This window comes from Carlito syrichta, unplaced genomic scaffold, assembly GCF_000164805.1.
Source record: "Carlito syrichta isolate Samal-C Ts95f unplaced genomic scaffold, Tarsius_syrichta-2.0.1 Scaffold306694, whole genome shotgun sequence".
Lineage (NCBI taxonomy): Eukaryota > Metazoa > Chordata > Mammalia > Primates > Tarsiidae > Carlito > Carlito syrichta.
Genome location: NW_007250790.1, coordinates 415,115 through 433,957, shown reverse-complemented (window position 1 = coordinate 433,957; position 18,843 = coordinate 415,115). Strand labels below are relative to the sequence as shown.

At 33.1% G+C, this 18,843-nt stretch overlaps 1 protein-coding gene across 3 annotated transcripts in view; it reads right to left on the bottom strand.

Moving 5' to 3' along the window:
• The window catches only part of MSR1 (macrophage scavenger receptor 1), a 76,694-nt gene that overhangs the window by 41,106 nt on the left and 16,745 nt on the right, over positions 1-18,843 (bottom strand). For all 3 annotated transcript variants that reach the window (XM_008063263.2, XM_008063265.2, XM_008063267.2), the window contains exons 4-6: positions 13,654-14,066; positions 10,178-10,364; positions 2,280-2,360 (exon numbers count right to left, since the gene is read on the bottom strand). In XM_008063263.2, coding sequence (XP_008061454.1) covers positions 2,280-2,360; positions 10,178-10,364; positions 13,654-14,066 — 681 coding nt within the window. The remainder of the gene's footprint in view (positions 1-2,279; positions 2,361-10,177; positions 10,365-13,653; positions 14,067-18,843) is intronic.

The following is an 18,843-nucleotide window of genomic DNA, read 5'->3' as shown; positions in this document are numbered from 1 at the left end:
TGTAGTGGAGGAGCTGACAGACCCCTGACAATAGTCGTTCTGGCAGTTGATTTAATGCTGGTTATTTCCCCTGCTTATGACATTAATGCACCATTGCTAATATCTGCTTAGCACCAGTCAAGTAGAACAAGCAGGAAGACTTTTCTGAATAAAAATTATTTCCTAACAGTGCTTTCAAAGGCACATCAACACCTATCCACCTAGTGTGTGTGTATTTTAATGTAAACTTTATATATTGCTTTTTATTAACTAAGTAATCATTTTATTTATTATTATTATCATTTGAGTTGGGATCTCTGTCTCCCAGGCTGGAGTTCAGTGGCACGATCATGGCTACCACAGCTTTGACCTGCTGGACCCAGGCGATTCTTCCATGTCGGTCAGCACACACCATCACTCCCAGCTAATTTTTTGATTTATTATAGAGATGAGGTCTTGCCATGTTGCCCAGGCTGGTCTAGAACTACTGGGCTCAGGCAATCTTTTCTCCTCAGCTTCCCAAAGGGCTAGGATTACAGGCGTGAGCCATCATGTCCAATGTATAATGCTTTATTTATTTATTTATTTATTTATTTATTTATTTATTTGAGTTGGAGTCTCACTCTGTTGCCCAGGCTGGAGTGCAGTGTCACATTCCCGGCCACTGCAGCCTTGACCTGCTGGGCTCAGGTGATCTTTCCGCCTCACCCTTCCAAATAGCCGGAACTACAGGCATGTGCTACCACACCCAGCTAATATTTTGATTTATTGTAGAGATGAGGTCTCACCATTTTGCCTAGGCTGATCTCATTCCCATGGGCTCAGGCGATCCTCTCACCTCAGCCTTCCAAAGTGCTGGGATTATAGGCATGAGTCACCACGCCCAGCTCTGTATAATACATTTTAAACATAAAGATGTAGAAATCAGGCAGGTATCAAAATCATGCTTTTTATTTTTAATAATCACTTTTCTGATGTAACTGGGGCTAGTCAATACATTGATCAGGTAAAAGAATATTTTATATAATTAAGACAGAAAAATAAGATGCCGTACATGATATTTAGACATGTAAAACTAGTCCATGTAGTATATTTTTTTTTACATTCAAACAGTGTGTAGGGTATTTGTTTTCTAGATAAAGCTATAACATGACAATCGTGTTATTGTCGTTTTTACTTTTTAAATAACAAAAAATGTTCATGCATGATCTGTGTCTTCTGTTAACTTCCTTCAAAATATTGCTTTCACAATTATAACAAAGGGAAATCATTTGAAACAATTTTTCTTGAAGTGAAAAACACAGAGAGAGGCTGACAGCAAAGGAAATAACCATCTACCTTTTAACCAATATTTACATTCAGATTTTATTAGTTTAAACAGATATATTCCAACTGAGGACCATATAATAAATATAATCCAATTTATCTTTGATTTATAACTCACTAATATGAATTCTTAATGTCTTAAAAACCAGATAACTTGTAAATGCCAAGATGATTTTTTCAATGTGAAGATGCTTTTTATATTCTCCTTCCCATGTTATCTAAAGTTAGGTCTTCCACCGTGGAGGCCAAAGCAACTCCATCTTGGATGCTAATCCACCATGTTGACTTCTGATTAACCCTAGATCTGGGAATTCCTCTAAGATTTCCAGTGTATCTATAGTTCTTTGTGTAGGAGCAGGTATTTACTGTAAATCTCACCCTTAGATCAAACAACCTTAATGTCATCATATTTCAATAGTCTTTCACCTCCCTTCAGAATCACCTGCTCCTTGTGTTATATAATCCCTGGGTTTGGGGGTAGCAATGGCAAGCCACCATCTTGTCTTGCTGCTGTCCAAGACATAGACATGACTTCTGTTAATAAGTCTCTGTTAACTGTTTCTTCCTAAGAAACTAGATATATTAGTCTCTTTATTCAGCCTTTCAGCTAGGACTTTGGGGATAGATTTGCATATATCTGCCCACTGAAAAACACCTGTATTCTGTTTGTAGTATATGATACAGATGGCATGCCCTAAATGTATGATCAACTCCATATGGTGACTCTGGTTAAAGTATTTACTTTTCTTCAGAAACTATAAGCAATGCTTACCATTCAGTATATTATGTGATTAGACTACTGGAACACTCAATATTCTCCCAACACACACACACACACACACACACACACACACACACACACTCACTCACAGCCCACAGGAGACAAATAAAATAATAATTCTAATTTACACACATACATGGATGTATATTACCTTGCTTCAAAGTATATTATTAAATAGTTATGATGACCATACCTATAGGACCTGGAAAGCCTGGTGGACCACTTTCTCCAGTGGGACCCCGATCTCCTTTTTCCCCTGGGGGTCCAGGAGGACCTTTAAAACAATTAAAGATTGTAGTTGTAAAGCACAGGTAAAATGGATTTGTTATCAGTCAAGTCAGTTATATAAGGAAATCCAAAGCTTTCATTTGTTGTGCAGTAACAAAGAATGACTAAAACCGATCTTTCTGAATGGAGGCATATTCTGCTATCCAGTAGTGCAATACCCTATACTGAAAAGGATGACATAATCTAAAAGTAAACAACTTGATTATGTATTAGATATGTATTTAAGTGTATTTATCACTTTTCTAGGTTCTAAGAAGCTGGGAGCAGAGAAAAGGCAACATGCCAGTCCAAAACCACATAAGTATTGTGCACATACTAGGCAGTTTGATATTGAGTTAGATACTATATTGTTAGTCACTGAGCAGAAAATGTTTAAATAAGGATTTGTAAGACATTTTGATACCCTCAAAGGAAACAAAAATTCACACCCAGATATTTGTCACTGAGATGGAGATCAGCATAAGTGGTGATGGATGAAAAATTATTTATTGAGAAAGCAGAATTCAAGGAATTCTTTTAGGAATGGGAAGAAAAAAAAGGAAAAGAATTCAGAGGAAGTAAGAGTTTGGAGGAAAGGCAGGAAGGTGCAAATGAGTAGAAGAGTCCTCTTTGAAATAAAAGATTGAGTTGCATTTTTAGATTGATATAGATATTATAATATCTATGGAGAGGTTGTGGGGAAAACATTCTCTTCATATGTAGCATGAGACATTTAATTATACTTTTGTTATTATACCTATAATAAGTATACAACTCTACTTATTATAGGAAATAGAAAAGTGTGGAAAAAGTATGAGGATAAATATAACTCATAATTGTGTAATTTTAAATGACATTAACATTTCTTTCCTCTGTGTGTGTTTTCATATAATAATCATGCAAACTGCATACTACTGGACATAAGCAATTAACTAGTGTATCCAAAGCTATTGCTTAATTGTTGGGAGACATATAAATATACTTAGGTGACACACACTACATTTCATGTTTCTGTATCAATGAAAACCTTTGTGTGTCTCTTATTCTATGTAGAAGAATGTAGTTCTTCCCAAGAAAGGATGTTTAACTTCCAAAACCCTCAGCACAGTTGCAGGCGACTTATGAAGAGGAAACAGGACAGACAGATTCAGTCTTCAGCCTGAATTTTGTTGAACTAATTGAAGGAAAGCAAACTCATAGAACTCGAGTTGTGTTTTGAAAAAAATTACACAAAGACTAGTTTAGTGACTAAGGATCTAAAGTAAGATGCATACTTTTCCAGGAAAAACTAGAATGTGAAACAAGAAACGAGGGACACACAGCTTAAATCCAGGATCTTTGCCTCTAAGATGGATTTCTCGCCATTTGTTTGATAAGTAAGAGAGGGAAGGAACTCTCCTAATTATATTGCATGCAACCATGGGAACTGTATACCACTCTCATTTTGGAGTATTAGTTCAGCCACAACAAATACCTCAGTGTTATTTTATAAAATTCAGAGTTAAAGATCCCTATCAGTGCATTTTTAATAAAAATATTGATAACTGGTATTTGAATTCTAGAGTATGAAATCAGGTAAAGTCTTTCCTTAAATAGTTCTAAGTAGATGTGTTGAATGTTACATTTTTATCAGTATTCTATTCTTCATGTAACATTAATCTCACCTATTATGTTTCATTTTTATATATTGTTATATCTCTTTTACTGCCTCCAACAAAATGTGGGGTGGATCTTAATACATGATTTAAGTGTTGTTTAGATACTTTTGGGAAATGGAATAAAATTATATATGACTTTACTCTTAGCTTCTGGTGTAGAATGTTTGAGAATATTATCAACGTAATGCTGCCCTGCTACCTTCCAAAATTGGTCTCCTCTCCACCCCATTATACCACATGTCCTCATCATCCTGCAGCTGGACCATTGTTAGAGTTTTTAATCAGATCTAAATGTATTTTGTTGACTCTTAAAAAAATAAAAATCCATTTTATAATGTCTCTATCAAATTTAAATGTAGTAATATATTTTACCATGTTATAGAAAAAAGAAAGAAGAACTTTAAATCAGAAAACATAGAGTCTATTGTAGTCACCTTCTTTGTACTTAGTTACTACTTAGCCTCTTTAAAATTCTGTTCTATAATGACTTCAGTAACTGCCTCTGTGCATCAATAATTGGGCATAATGCTACCTCTCGGCTTCCTTGCTGACATATATCAAAGGGAACTGGAATAAAATTGGCCAAAGGGTATAATTTCCTCTAATTCAAGACAGCCTAAGAATCCACATTATTTTTCTTTATCTTTAGTATCATCTAATTATAAAGTTATAGGAATAATCCATAAATACCATAGCAATAATCTTCCATGAACAATCACCTTATAAAACATATATGTAAAATCTACTATTTAACTTCCCCTATAATTACTTTTTTAAAGGAAAACTAAGATTTTCACATAGCCCCAAGAAATCTATTGATTTAGAATATTTGGTAATCATTAATATCATAAATAAAAATTACCCAGTTTACTAGAAAAGCAAACTCAGGCATATTATGTCATTTAAAATCCTCAGATGATAAGATAGTACTAATAATTTCTGCCTAAATTTCCAGAGCTATGCTTCTCTATTTTCCTATTTATTATGATCATTACATTTCTACTTTGTTTTCAAATTTGTCTCATATTCAGATTACTATAAAAGTCTGCCAAATCTTTTAGCCTATTTTTACATAAACCTGCCTCCGTTTTTTTCTTTCCAGTTTTAGTGCTCACTGATTTATATATGTTTAATCTGGAATAAGCCTTAAAGATTGTTTAATTAAAAATATTTATACAGAGTCAGAGCGTGACTTGCCCAAGGTCTTAAAGCTAAATGTTGGATAAAATTAGAACTAGGAGACTTGAGAAATGTAGTAAAAACCTTTGTCTCTTTAATCTTCATAATTTGGCAATTGTTAATAGAAGAGGAGAGAGAACACAAAGGAATGACCAATTCCACAAATCAACACATAGCAAAGGATAAAGCACTCATTTGTTTATAAAATATGCCTTCAGTTATCATTTAATAAACATTTATTTAAAATGTTATATTTATGAATAGATGCTACAGGGGATATAAAGACTTGTCCCTAATTACAAGGAATCTGTGCCCAAGAAAAGTTAACACTGTGCTAGAAGAGAGTATGGGATACTTTTCAATATGAGGATCATATTAAAATTTCTCTTGTGAGAGAATTCATAATGTGCATTATTTAAGATGATATGTGTCATCTGAATATTGCCATTGGTAGAATCAGAAAGGTGGTCATGCAAGGTATCACATCTGAGATGGACACTGAATGAGAGAGAAGGTATTTTTCAGATACAAATAAAAGAGAAAACATATGATTTCAAGCAAAGAAAAAGGCATGAGGCAGAATGTAGAAAATATTGGGTATGTTAGCTACATAGTCAAATTGATTGAGATATTTGGCATACAAAAAAGGCAGAGGAAGAAATTCAACAATAAAAAGTAGTTAAGGGATACACTATAGAAGAAAAGAAGACCTTGGGCACTACAGCACTAAATGAATGTCTAATGAGGAAGGAACAGAGAGGCTTTTTTATAATCTAGGGCTTCCCTTTTGAAAGCTGCATTCTAACAGAAGTGCAGAAAGGATTAAAGTCTGGAAACTCGAGGCAGAGAACAACTGCAATAGTCTGGCAAAGTAATGATAAAAATAATTCATAAAGGATATAAAGAAATGACAAGGGAATAAAGGATACAGAACATAAAAGCTAATGGTGGTCTTAGGAGAGATAATAACAATAATTAAAATTTCTAGCTTGGGAAACTGGACAAATGACACTGCATTACAAAATGTTACTTTTTAAGAAGGAACCACTCTTTTCACTTACTATTCAACACATATATAATTGTTCACCCATCATATTCTAGGGTCTCTAACTGGCATTAAGAATGCAGAGGTAGAAAAGGAGGAAAGATTCAAACCCACAGAGCTACTTTATATAAAAGAAGATATATGACAGTTAAGCAAATGTGTATATGACCTAATTTCATATAGCAGTAAATACTATGATAAATTGAAAGCAAATCATGGTATAGCAAGTTGGAGAATGATAATGAACATGGAAAAAGTAGATAGGAAATCATCTCTAAAAATATTCTTTATGTTTGAGTGGAGTCAAACATAAAGAATATTTGAAGAGGAAGAGAAGGAATCTAGTGCTCATTATGGACAGCAAGAAGTGAAACTAGCACTTCCTCTTTATGAACTTTCACTGTCATTCTTCCACTTCCAACCTAGGAGAAGGGATGCCAGAGGAGAGATTAGAACATACGGGAAGACAGAAAAGTAGATGAATGGAAGATCAAACAGAAGTTTAGATGTTATTCCAAGTCCAATGGAAATATATTGGAGGGTCTTGAACATGAGAGAAAAGACATATCTGATGTGGAGAGAGAAACAACACATATCTAATGATGTGTGTGTGTGTGTGTGTGTGTGTGTGTGTGTGTGTGTGTGTGTGTGTGTGTGTTTTAAACAGCATTTCTTAGTTCTGTGAAGAATGGGTGGAGAGTGAAAGCGGGAGACCAGTTGGGAAACTAATGTAATACATCAAACTGGAATATGGTTGCTTGAAATGGGGTAGTGTAAGAGATAGTGAGAAGACTTTTATTTGAGATATTGTATGCAAGAAGAGTTAATAGGAATCACAGATGGGTTACCTAGAGGTTGAGAGCAAGAGAGAAGTCAAAGATAGCTTCTAAGATCTTGGAGTGAGCAACTAGTTGGACAATGGCACAACTCACACAAAGTATGGGATAGCAACAGATTTGGGGAGATGGATGGGCGTGGCTACTAAACAGTAGAGGATTTGAAAAGTTTCGAATATTTGAAACACAAAGTAGAAGTATCTAGTTGTTAGAAAGCTAATGAAGTCAAATTTTTCTTTATCAATTTTACTAATGTAATAAATACTATATGTAATATGCAGTCTATGTAAGTAAACTATAAGTACAATAATAAAGAGGTTGAACATGGTGGATCACCTCTGCAATTCTAGCACTTTGGGAGGCTGAGGCAGGAGGAACACTTGAGCCCAGGAGTAGGATACCAACCTAGGCAACATAGCAAGACCTCATCTCTACAAAATATCAAAAATTAGCCAGGCAAAGTGGCACATGGGAGGATCACCTGAGTCCAGGTGGTCAAGACTGTGGTAAGCCGTGATCCTGCCATTACACTCCAGCCTGGGCAGCACAGTGAGACTTTGATTCATAAATAAATAAATAATAAAGTACAATAATAAAGAGAATGCTCCTGTAATATCACAACCCAAGAAACAAGAATCTACCTAAGTGCGTCCTCATCTTATCTTCTACTTTCTTTTCAGATAAACATTAATTTTATGTCTGTTATTTTCTTGCATTTTATTTTATTTTATTTTTATTTTTTATTTTTTTTTTTGAGTTGGAGTCTCACTCTGTCGCCCAGACTGTAGCGCAGTGGCCGCTCCCGGCCACCGCAGCCTCGCCTGCTGGGCTCTGGCAATCCTTCCACCTCAGCCTTCCGAGTAGCCGGAATTACAGGCATGCGCTACCACGCCTGGCTGATTTTTTGATCTATTGTAGAGATGAGGTCTCGCTGCCCAGGCAGGTCTCGAACCTGCGGGCTCAGGCAATCCACTCACCTCAGCCTTTTTTTGCATTTTAAAAACAACCATTCTTATTATATATGTGTCCGTAAATACGCATTATTTATTTTTGCTAAATTATGAACATAAGAAACAAAAATTGTACTATATATAGTCTTCTAAGACTTGTTTTTAATTTTTTCTTGTCAAACAATTGAATTATTATTACTGACTTACTAATTTTTCTAAACTAGTGAATGTAAAATGAAATCTTATGTAGTTATAGGTTCTGTTTTGCTAACTGCTAATGAGGTCAAGATTAAAATTGTGAAATAGAGCTTTACAGACATGGAAGCTGGAATGAGAAGATCCAAAATGAATTTAATTTATTTACAGATGAAAGGATTGAGAGAATTGTGAAGAAGCAATAGTATAAGAGAGTCAAGCTGATTATGTTCCTGAGCTGAGTTGGTGATAGACTTAAATCCACAAATACAGAAAGTACAACAAATGTCAAGTGGATACATTTTTTTTTTTTTTTTTGAGTTGGAGTCTCACTCTGTCACCTAGGCTAGAGTGCAGTGGCACGCTCATGGCCACTCCAGCGTCGACCTGCTGAGCTCTGGCGATCCTTCCTCCTCAGTTTTCCAAGTAACCAGAACTACAGATGTGTGCTACCATGCCTGGCTAATTTTTTTTTTTTTAATTTATTGTAGAGACGAGGTCTCACCGTGTTGCCCAGGCTGGTTTTGAACCTGCAGGCTCAGGCAATCCTCTCGCCTTGCCCTCCCAAAGTGCTGGGTTTATTGACTTGAGTCACAGCACCCGGCTGGATACATTCTTGACACAAAAACAGAGATTAGTAAAACTGCAGATACTAAAAACAAAGAGAATGACAAGCAGATTGGTAGCAGTCATTTTTAAGAGCCACAAGGAAAACCTGAAGCCAGGGGAGAAATATCTTCAAAATACTGATAGGAATAATCAAAATAACTGTGAACCCAAGAAATATGTATGTAGAAAATCATGTATGTAGAAAATATGTATGTAGAAAATTCAATTTTCAAGATCAAAACAAAATAGCAAAAATGAAACCAAAAGGTCTCACCACCAACAGATTTTCAAAAATGAATTTCTGATATACTTGAGGCAGAAGGAGCATGATCCCAGAAGAAATAGCCAAGTTGCACTTAGAAGAAAGAACAATTAGTAATTTTGCAGGTAAATCTAAATAAATATTGTCTACATAAAGTACGAAAAATAGAGAAAGCACTTTAGGTTATTTGTATATTTCTGGATGAAGGTAAAGATTCTGATTAACTTTAAAGTTTAAGATAAATCTTAAGGGTGACAATCAAGCAGAAATATACAGTTTTCAAAATCTGTTTGGTAGCTTTGGTGGAGGAAAAAAAAAATTCAACAAGAGAAAATTCTCCATCAATTCAAAAGTGGCATGAAAGGAAAGCAAAAGAAGGATAAAACAAATTAGGAGATAAACAATGCATAAAAAGAGTAATATGGTAGAAATAAATACAGTGAAAGAGATTGTCAGATTATATTTTTTAAAAGTAACTGTTAATTAAAGGAGACAAACCTACAGCAAAGGATACTAAAAGACAAAAGGTTGAAAGCAAAATATAGAACAAATACAATGTTAAAAATAACTAATAGCTAGCATAAAAATACATATGGAAGACATATTAATTACAAAATTGGTAAAAGTCAATTCACCTTGTTTTACTAACAGGAACTGAAGAAGAAATTGACAAGTCTATCATTATTCTGGATAATGCAAAAGAATTTTATGATTAATTATACAATCAGGTAAGAAGTAAGAAAGACTAGAAGTTTTGAAAAACAGTATTAACAAGTTTGATTTGTGAATATGTAGAGAACTTTGTTTATTCATCTTCAATACATATGACATTTTAATAGTGATAAATTCATTATCTCTATTGACCTAAGAGATAGGTCATTTGTTTGTCCCTTTCAATTTAAAAGATACTAGGCGACTGGTTATCTTACCCAGTGTTGATTTGATTTTAAGATTCCTTCCTTTGGGTATCTGTAGTAAATGTTCAAAAAGTGTTTATTTTAAACCATAGAATTTTAAATATCAAATCTCTGCTTATGTCGGTACATTTTAATATATATCATTTTTCTGGAGGAATGAAAAGACATTTTACCTTGAATTAAAGTGATATTTCTCAATGTCTGAGAATGTTCCCAGTCTTTCAGTTTGAGATCGTTAGTGATGTTATTCAACACTTTCACTTCTCCTTTTATTTTCTGTTCCAAGTGCACTTGTTCTTCTTTGATAGACTTAATTTCTGCTGATGCATTGTACACACGCTCCTCTAGTTTACTGATTTCCTATAAAACATAAGCAAACATCCACAACTTTAGTTACATACCTAATTATTAAAAATGTACATTCAAGAAGCCCTGAAACTTCAGGTTTTTAGAAAACATTTATTAGAGGAATTTTATGGAATAAGAATATGGAAAATAGAAAACTTTAAAAATAATAATTCTTTGATAGTGAAATATTTCCTCTCTTGACTGAATGGCTAATGTTGACACTCTCCCCACCAAAATTCAGTTGAATATATCTAAAATATGCTTCTTTTCCCAAATATATAGCTGTCTAAATGCTAAAAATAAATAAAATTTAAAAGTAGCATATTATTTTTAATTTATCTGAAGTGAAAATTTTTATACTGTACTTAGAGTGGCTATATATTTCAGTTTTGTGCATTTGATAGATTTTTATATGTGAAATTGCTTTTTAGCAATAACCAAAGTTTAATGTCATAATTCTCAGTGGTTATGCACATTAAGTATAAATTTTCATATTCAGTAAAACCTCAAACAAGCATATTAACATTACCCTACTTTCAATTTTTATCACCACTATGTTTCAGACTTCATTAGTATTTTGTGTTTTCAAATGCATATATATTTTGTGTGAATTTATATACATGCATGCATATGCATATATAGACAGTGTGAACAAGAAAGAAGATCATACTGTGTTCTGGGAGATGTCTTTTTTTTTTTACTCAGTAATACACTAAGGATATTTACCTATTAAAATACACAGAGACTGACTTATTTTCATAATTTAAGTGAATTGTATTATGTGAATTCTTCATGACTTATTTCTTATTGGTACCTTTCTACATACAACTTTGGTAAGCATCCATGCATACCATCCCCACACCATCTGTGGTCCTCTTGGAGGCATTTAATTTTGTATTTATACAGTCCTTCCTATGAGCAATGGAGACAATAAATTCTACCCCTATCTTTCACTTAGTGCTGATGTTCTTCCTTTTTCTTTCAAATTAATGTTAGGTGTGTCCTTGATAAGTATTATGCCGGTATTATTTATGAGCCATTTCTTCAAACACCATTTACAAATTCAGGCATTCATTTACTTTATTTATTCCTGCATTGGGATAAAGATTCAAAGATCAGTAAAATTGTCAAGGACTGGGGCTGAGAATCCCAATGTTGTTTTTCAGTGCACACTTGAGTGCACACATGCACAAACATACATACTCTGGCACTGAACTAAATTTCTAAATTGCTATGAGTGGCTGCTATCTTAAAAATATATACATAGCTTTGAAAGTTCCACCATTCCCTAGTATCTCCTTTTCAAATGCTAGAATTCTCTCCAAAATGTAAGTGCAATCTACCCAAATTCAAACAGCTCACTAATCACCAGGGTTTTATTATTTCCATTGATTATCATTTCAAACAGTTTGAAAATTTCTACTGCCTTCCAAATGGTTTCCAGTTTGGTTTCAATTCCTCACTTACATGGGCTCAAAACCATTCCATTTTCTCTGCTGGATTTGGCACATTGCCAGTATCAAATGTATCCTTGTTCTTTTATCATATCCTTCTCCCTCTGTACCTTTCCTTACTGCTCCTCTGACCCTCCTTCTACATAAAGTAGTATTGCTTCTCCTTCTAATGACTGCTCCTGTAACTGACATTTTAGCTTCCTCCGTCACTCATATTCTTCATGCCTATGGACAGTTTCTTCTTTGTTCACTTTCTCTAACCCTCCCATAGTTCAAGCACTTGCTATCCCAATACTGTCTGATATGCTTACATACTTATAAACAATGTGGGGAACATTGACAGTCACATTTTGGAAAAAGTAACATGGAATCGAAACAGAGTAACAAGGTTGGTGTTGGGATGAGGTTAATTGACAGAGTTTTCATATTGAAACTGTAATGCCACTGTCTTCTGATACCTTAAGATGAGGACCATATAAACATTAGAAAGTTTTGTATGATTGAAACTTGCAAATAATAAATATGTAGGATATTCTTTCTTAATCTGTTTAGTCTATTCTCTAGTCAGTTATTTAGTTGGTTTTCATCTGATTATATGATTTTAGAAATTTATTTTTGCTCTCTATATAACATCTACTCTGTCTGGGGCTGGGAAAACACCTCTTATCAACAGGGTGCCTGAATGAAACGTAATTGTACACCTAACCCTTAACTGTACCCCACAAAACCATAATAAAAAATACTGATTAATTATAAAAAATAAATAAAATAAAATAAATAAATAAATATAACATCCACTTTTAAAAATGGCTACATTTTGAAAATTACTTTTCAAAATAATATAGTTTTTAAAGATGTGATTTGCTTTTTAAATTTCTTTCTCATTCATATAAAGTAATCCAGATATTAACCAGGGTTGGCTATATAGACTAGAGCAGAGATCAGAAAATTATAGCTCATGGGCCCAATTCAATTCATAGTCTATTTTTATAGATAAATATTTATTGCATCCCAGTTTTGCTCATGTGTCTACGTATTTTCTATGCCTTTTTGTGCTACAGTGGCAGCATTGAGTAATCACAGCAGAGACCGTATAACCCTCGAAGTCTAAAATGTTTCCATCTGGCCCTTTACAGGAAACTTTGCCTACAAATGGTATATGGTAGTCTTTACTTTCTAGATAGTAATATAATGGGATATCTGATTATTCTACAACTTGATTGTGATAATGCTTTTCTCATTGCTCTTTCTCAATGTTTAATAAATATCATAGGTTGCATAGACATAGAAAACTTAATATGCAATCTTATGATGATAATAAATACACATTATTATCCTATGACAATCCCATGATAACATCATGTATATGTTATTCAAAATGTAATTCTTTACTTACAGGATTGCATCTCATGCATACCTCTTGGGAGTGGCAAAATAAATTATTTTAAAATTTAGATTTTTGTAGGGCATTCAAGTAAATAATTATGAAAAATGGTCTGTTTTAAAACTCACAAGTATACAGTGTTTACCTTCCCACATCTGCTAAGATAATCTAAAAATTATAATGGACTTAGACAGTGTAACAAGACATTTAAAAAGTATCTATGAAATTAAAATACCTTGAGAGAGTTTATATTTAATGAGGAAAAAAATTCTCCCATTTTTTTCTGAAAGTCTAGAGAAAGCACTAGGTAAATCCAGTTGAAACCTTTTTGTAAGAGAAATCCGGGTAAACAGAATGATGTTGAAACAAGGTTTCCAATTTTTGCTTTCCTGGACTACCTGAGGAGACAGGGTCTGGATGGCTTCAATTCCAACATGTGATCTTCCAATTATAAAACTCTTACCTCTTGTTGTTTAACTGTGTTCTCTTGGATTTTGCCATTCAGCATTTCTATATTGAGCTGCAAATCAAGCAGTGTGGTATTCAGATTTATCAAGGACTTGGAGATTTCATCTATTGCATTCCCATGTCCCTCGACTGAGGAAACCAAGGTATTTAGCTGGAGAAGAACATCATTAAATCTTTGATCAATTGTCACACTGAAATTTTGGAAATGCTCTGAATCTATAAGACTGGCTTCTGTATCTGAAATATATTGGATTCTCTTCTCCAAGTTGCTCATATGTTCCATAACAACTTCTTGAAATCTCATTTCATCTTCACTGTCATTTCCTTTTCCCGTGATACTTTGAGATATACCATTTGGTCTAGTTGAACCAACTGTGCAATTCTTCATTTCCCACTTCAGAAGTTGAGCTGTATATTCAAGTAAAAATAAACCAAGTCATGACCTGACCCTTAAATGTATGCTCCACTCATCCCGTGTCATTCCTTTCTGTTCATTCCATTCCAACATTTTGAATGCTAAGCTCAATCAAGTATTTAGTTTAAATATACTATGTGTGAACCACACTAAGTATATTGCTGTGAAACATATATTCTTCCTTTCCCACTTTACATTAAAATTTATTCCAGAATTACAACATAGTTTCTGAATTACTGCTTATACGAATGTTCTTGGGCATTGAATTTGTCTTTTCCTATTAGAGAAAAATCTATATATTATGAAAGGCATTGCATTCTGTTCCACAGGACGGACGGTTTTTAGAATACAATGAGCTAATGCTTAATATACTAGCTATGATGATGACAAAAACAATATGCAGTAAAATAGTGGTGTCATCCATAATATGAATAAAGTGTTGGTTTATTTTCTTCTTCCTTTCACTTAAGTTACCAGAAAATTGTCATTTTCAGTTTATATAGGCCTAATTCACAGTTGCTGCAGAAGGAAATTGAGCAAATAAAATTTTTTCACCTTAAAAATAAATTGTTCCTATGACTTCTTACCAATTATAAAATACATATTCACAGCAAAAATTTAGAAAATATGAATAATAAGGAAAAATAATTTACCTTGAACCTCACTATCCCAGGTTAAAGGTTAACATTTTGTATGTGTCTCAAATTTGGTTCTGCTTCTACTATCTCAGTATTATTAAAAAACTTTATATTTTATATACAATCTGAAAGATACTTTTAGATGTAATGCTACATCATAAATATTTTTTCATTTATTCAATATTTTTCTACAAAATAATTTCATAACTACATTGTTGTCTATGTATGATCTACCAGATATAATGAACAAAATTCTGACATTTATTTTGCTTCTGCTGTCAGTAACATAGTCGATGTTTTGATGAACAATCTTGTGATTAATTATTTCCTGAAGAAAAAAATTGTGTCAAATGGTATTTTGGGAACATACTGAGCTGTTGATACTTATTTCCAAATGGACATATTTCTCTAAACAAGCTAATTATCCTTTTGAAATGATCTAGAGCAACATATCTTATAGTTTCAAAAAAATAAAAAAGCACAAACATTAGCTTTTTAAATAAATAAAAATAATACATAATTATACACAATGAAGAAAATGTTAACACCGTGTTATCACTATTCAGAGATGGTTAAGATTTTGTTGTTTTTTTTTCATATCTCTATATTTCTATATATTTATAACTTTTATCCACATTTATATTAGTCACAGTCACAGTACATTAAATGCACTAGATTTCCCATATTTGACAATTATGGAGCAATATAAAGAGTAACTTCATGTGGTCTAAAAGTGTATCTATATATGCAGGCACACCTGAATCTGTTGCTTTCCTTAATAATAGAGATAAGGCACTAGTGCAAGCTTTATAGATTTTTTAGGATTAAATGAAAGAACATATGAAAAACATTTCTTGCTACCCCTAACTCAGGGTGTCTGATCTATGTGTGAAAACTCAGTGTTTACACAGGACTATGCTACCTGATTCTAGCATCTAGCCCCACTCCTCAGTTACCAGCTGGGTTACGCTAAGGAAGTCACTTATCCTTCTCTTTGCTGAAGTTTCCTCACTTAGTCAAAGTAATAATTATGCCAACAGTGGTACTGAGCACAAATGAACTATGCGTATAAATCCCATAGCACATAAACTGGCACATATGAAATCCCTATTCGACTCTAAAGTGTTGTTCGACTCTACTCAACATGAAAGAAATTGTCTTCACTATAGTGTCCACTGTATTCATTAACATTCCTTTAAAAAGGTGTTTGATAATGGTTAATATTATAGCTATTATTTTATTAAGAATGCTTTATAGTAAATTAAATTAATAAATTAAAGTATAATTAAAAAACATATAACATCATATTTTCTCTGGTTCCATTTAAAAAATATTAGCTTATATGAAATAAATAAAATGCGTGTGACAAAATTTTGATGTGCTCTACCAAAGATTGTTTTGTATGTTACTCTATATTTCTTAATTTATCAATAAATTGAACATAAAAGCATATTTCTTCGTTGCATATCCTCACATTTATTAACCTCAGTGTGGAAAGCACATTTTTGATTGACAACCTGATTCATGCATTTATTAATTCTATAATTTATTTATTAAGCATCTGCTATGTGTAAAGCATTCTTTGAGCAACTCTGGAATAAAAATGAACAAACGGGAAAACTATTGGGAATGAATTTTGACTTTAACATTCAGAAACCCAAAGAAGTAATTTTAACAAAATTATTTCAAAATCTTTTCTGAAACTTCTCCTTCTTTGATTATTATTTCTTTTGAGGTAGCAGTTTAGAATCTAGGTTCTGGAATAGAACTGCCTAGATTAGCAATTCTGGCTCTGTCCTTTATAAACTGTTGTGTTGGGTAAATTACTTAATCTGTCAATGCATCTATTTTTACTCTCTGTATAAATGGGTACTAAGAGTCAGTGTTTAAACAATTAAATGAAATATATGTAAAATGCTTTAGACCACTTCCTGGTACATAATAAGAACTTGACAAGTTTCAGCGTTTTGCTATTGTTAATATTTTGGATTCAATGTGTGATTCAAGCACCTATATGCAGAATATTAACTATGGGGAATTAACATTGTGTGATATAAATATTTTTCTGGTATTTGATGTTCCCATGGACACAGTAGTCTCTGCTTTGTTTTACTGGGCACATTGCTCTAATTATTCAACCTTATACATTAATTTTTACATTCGGTGAAAACAAGCTTTATTTTGTATGACGAAGCCAATCGTTTTCATAGCATGGAAAGAGAAGATTTGATTTGACTAAAGTCATGTGACCAACGATTATTAGTTTGACAAGAAGTTAAACATGGGTTGACAATTTTGCTTATAGATTTAAAAACACAATTGTTTGTTTCATCAACTCCTAAATAAAAAATAATTTTTCTTTTAAAAATGTTTAACATTTTATCATAGATCAGGTAAAGAATGCAAGAGTTTATATTTTCAAAAGTTCACTTATTTTTATTGGAGAAGTGACATTTTGTGACTTTTCTATGTCTCATATGAGAGGAGAAAAACTTGTATGACCTATTCAAAAACTCAGGGAAACGGTTGTATTTGATATTATAGATTGTATGTACTCATTCATGTTGGTAGTATCTTCTCCTACCCAAAATTGATAGCTTTGAGCTAAATAATTTTTAGTATTTTAGTAACAATTTATATACATTAATTCTATGTTTTATATTATTGTCCTGAGATAGTATTATATTACTACATTTTGACAGGGTTTCAACAGCTTCTTTAAGAGAAGGTAGTATATAGAGTACACTACTTTTTCCACATGTAATGTACTTTATATTTCAATGAAGTATAATTTATAATATTTTATTGATTCATATTTACCAGCACGTCTATCATTTTAGGGATATATTTTGTCTATATTTGTAATTTCTTATATCAAGTGGAGATATAGATTGTGTTTCTGTTTCTTTCTGAAAAATTTTCTAGGCAAGGCAGAGTGGTTCAAGCTTATAATTCCAGCAACTTTGGGAGACTCTGGCGTGAGGATCACTTGAGTCCAGGATTTCAAGGCCAGCCTAGACAACATAGTGAAATCTAGTCTCTACAAAAATTTTAAAAATTAGTCAGGCGTAGTGGCATGTACCTGAAATCTCAGCATGTTGGGAGGCCAAAGCTAAAGGACTGCCTGAGCCCAAGGGTTCAAGACCAGCCTGGTAACTTGGTGAGACCTCATCTCTACAATAAATTAATAAATAAAAAATTAGCCAGGCAAGGTGGTGTGTGCCTGTAGTCCTAGCTACTTGGGAAGATGAAGCAGAAGGATCACAGGGCCCATAAGGTCAAGGCTGTGATGAACTGTGATTATGCACTACACTCCAGACTGGGTGACACAGTGAGAACTCAACTAAAAAAAAAAAATTCTGATTTAAAACTTATTAAAGTTGTAACTGGATAGTCAATTGTTTACTATTAATGCATGATAAACACAGTGAGGTATTTTCCAAATTCTAGTTAATCTGTTATGGATGTGAACTTACAAAGATTTGAATATTTTTTAGCATCTTGACAATCTTAGTAGGTATATCTTGTAGTCTTAGTAAACCACTTCAGATGAGTCATTGTCAACTCCTGACCTGGTAGTGTCTTCTAACAGTTTGGAGATTTTGAACTTGGTTAGAACTTTGCATTCTTCTCAGACCTCCATCTGCATTCTGCATGAGCCTATTAGAAGCTACACTCCTTGGTGTTGGTTCTGCAGGTGTAATTTGTATAAAAGTGATAATATTTACCCAGATTTGATTGGATTTTAGCTAATGATCCCAACAATGAATCACATTTTAGTTATGCATTTCAAACTACAGTAAGCATATACATAAACAAGCATGCAGGTAACTTTGGTTTTTCAGGAAGTGAATTGTTTAATACAAGACACATCCGTACATAGATTTTACACATTTTACATAGATGGCTGTAGTTTGGTTGGATGGTTGGTTTGGTTGTTATGATTTAATTGTCACTTCTGTTTGCTTTTAATGACCAAAATAAAAATTAATTGTTACCTGTGGAAAATATTTTTCAGTGGAGACTCTATTTTTTGTTTTTTATTGGTCAACCATATTTTTAAATAAAAGATCAATTACATCGGGAGATAGTAGATCATGGAGGTTAGATTCAGAAGTCATGGATGGAAACT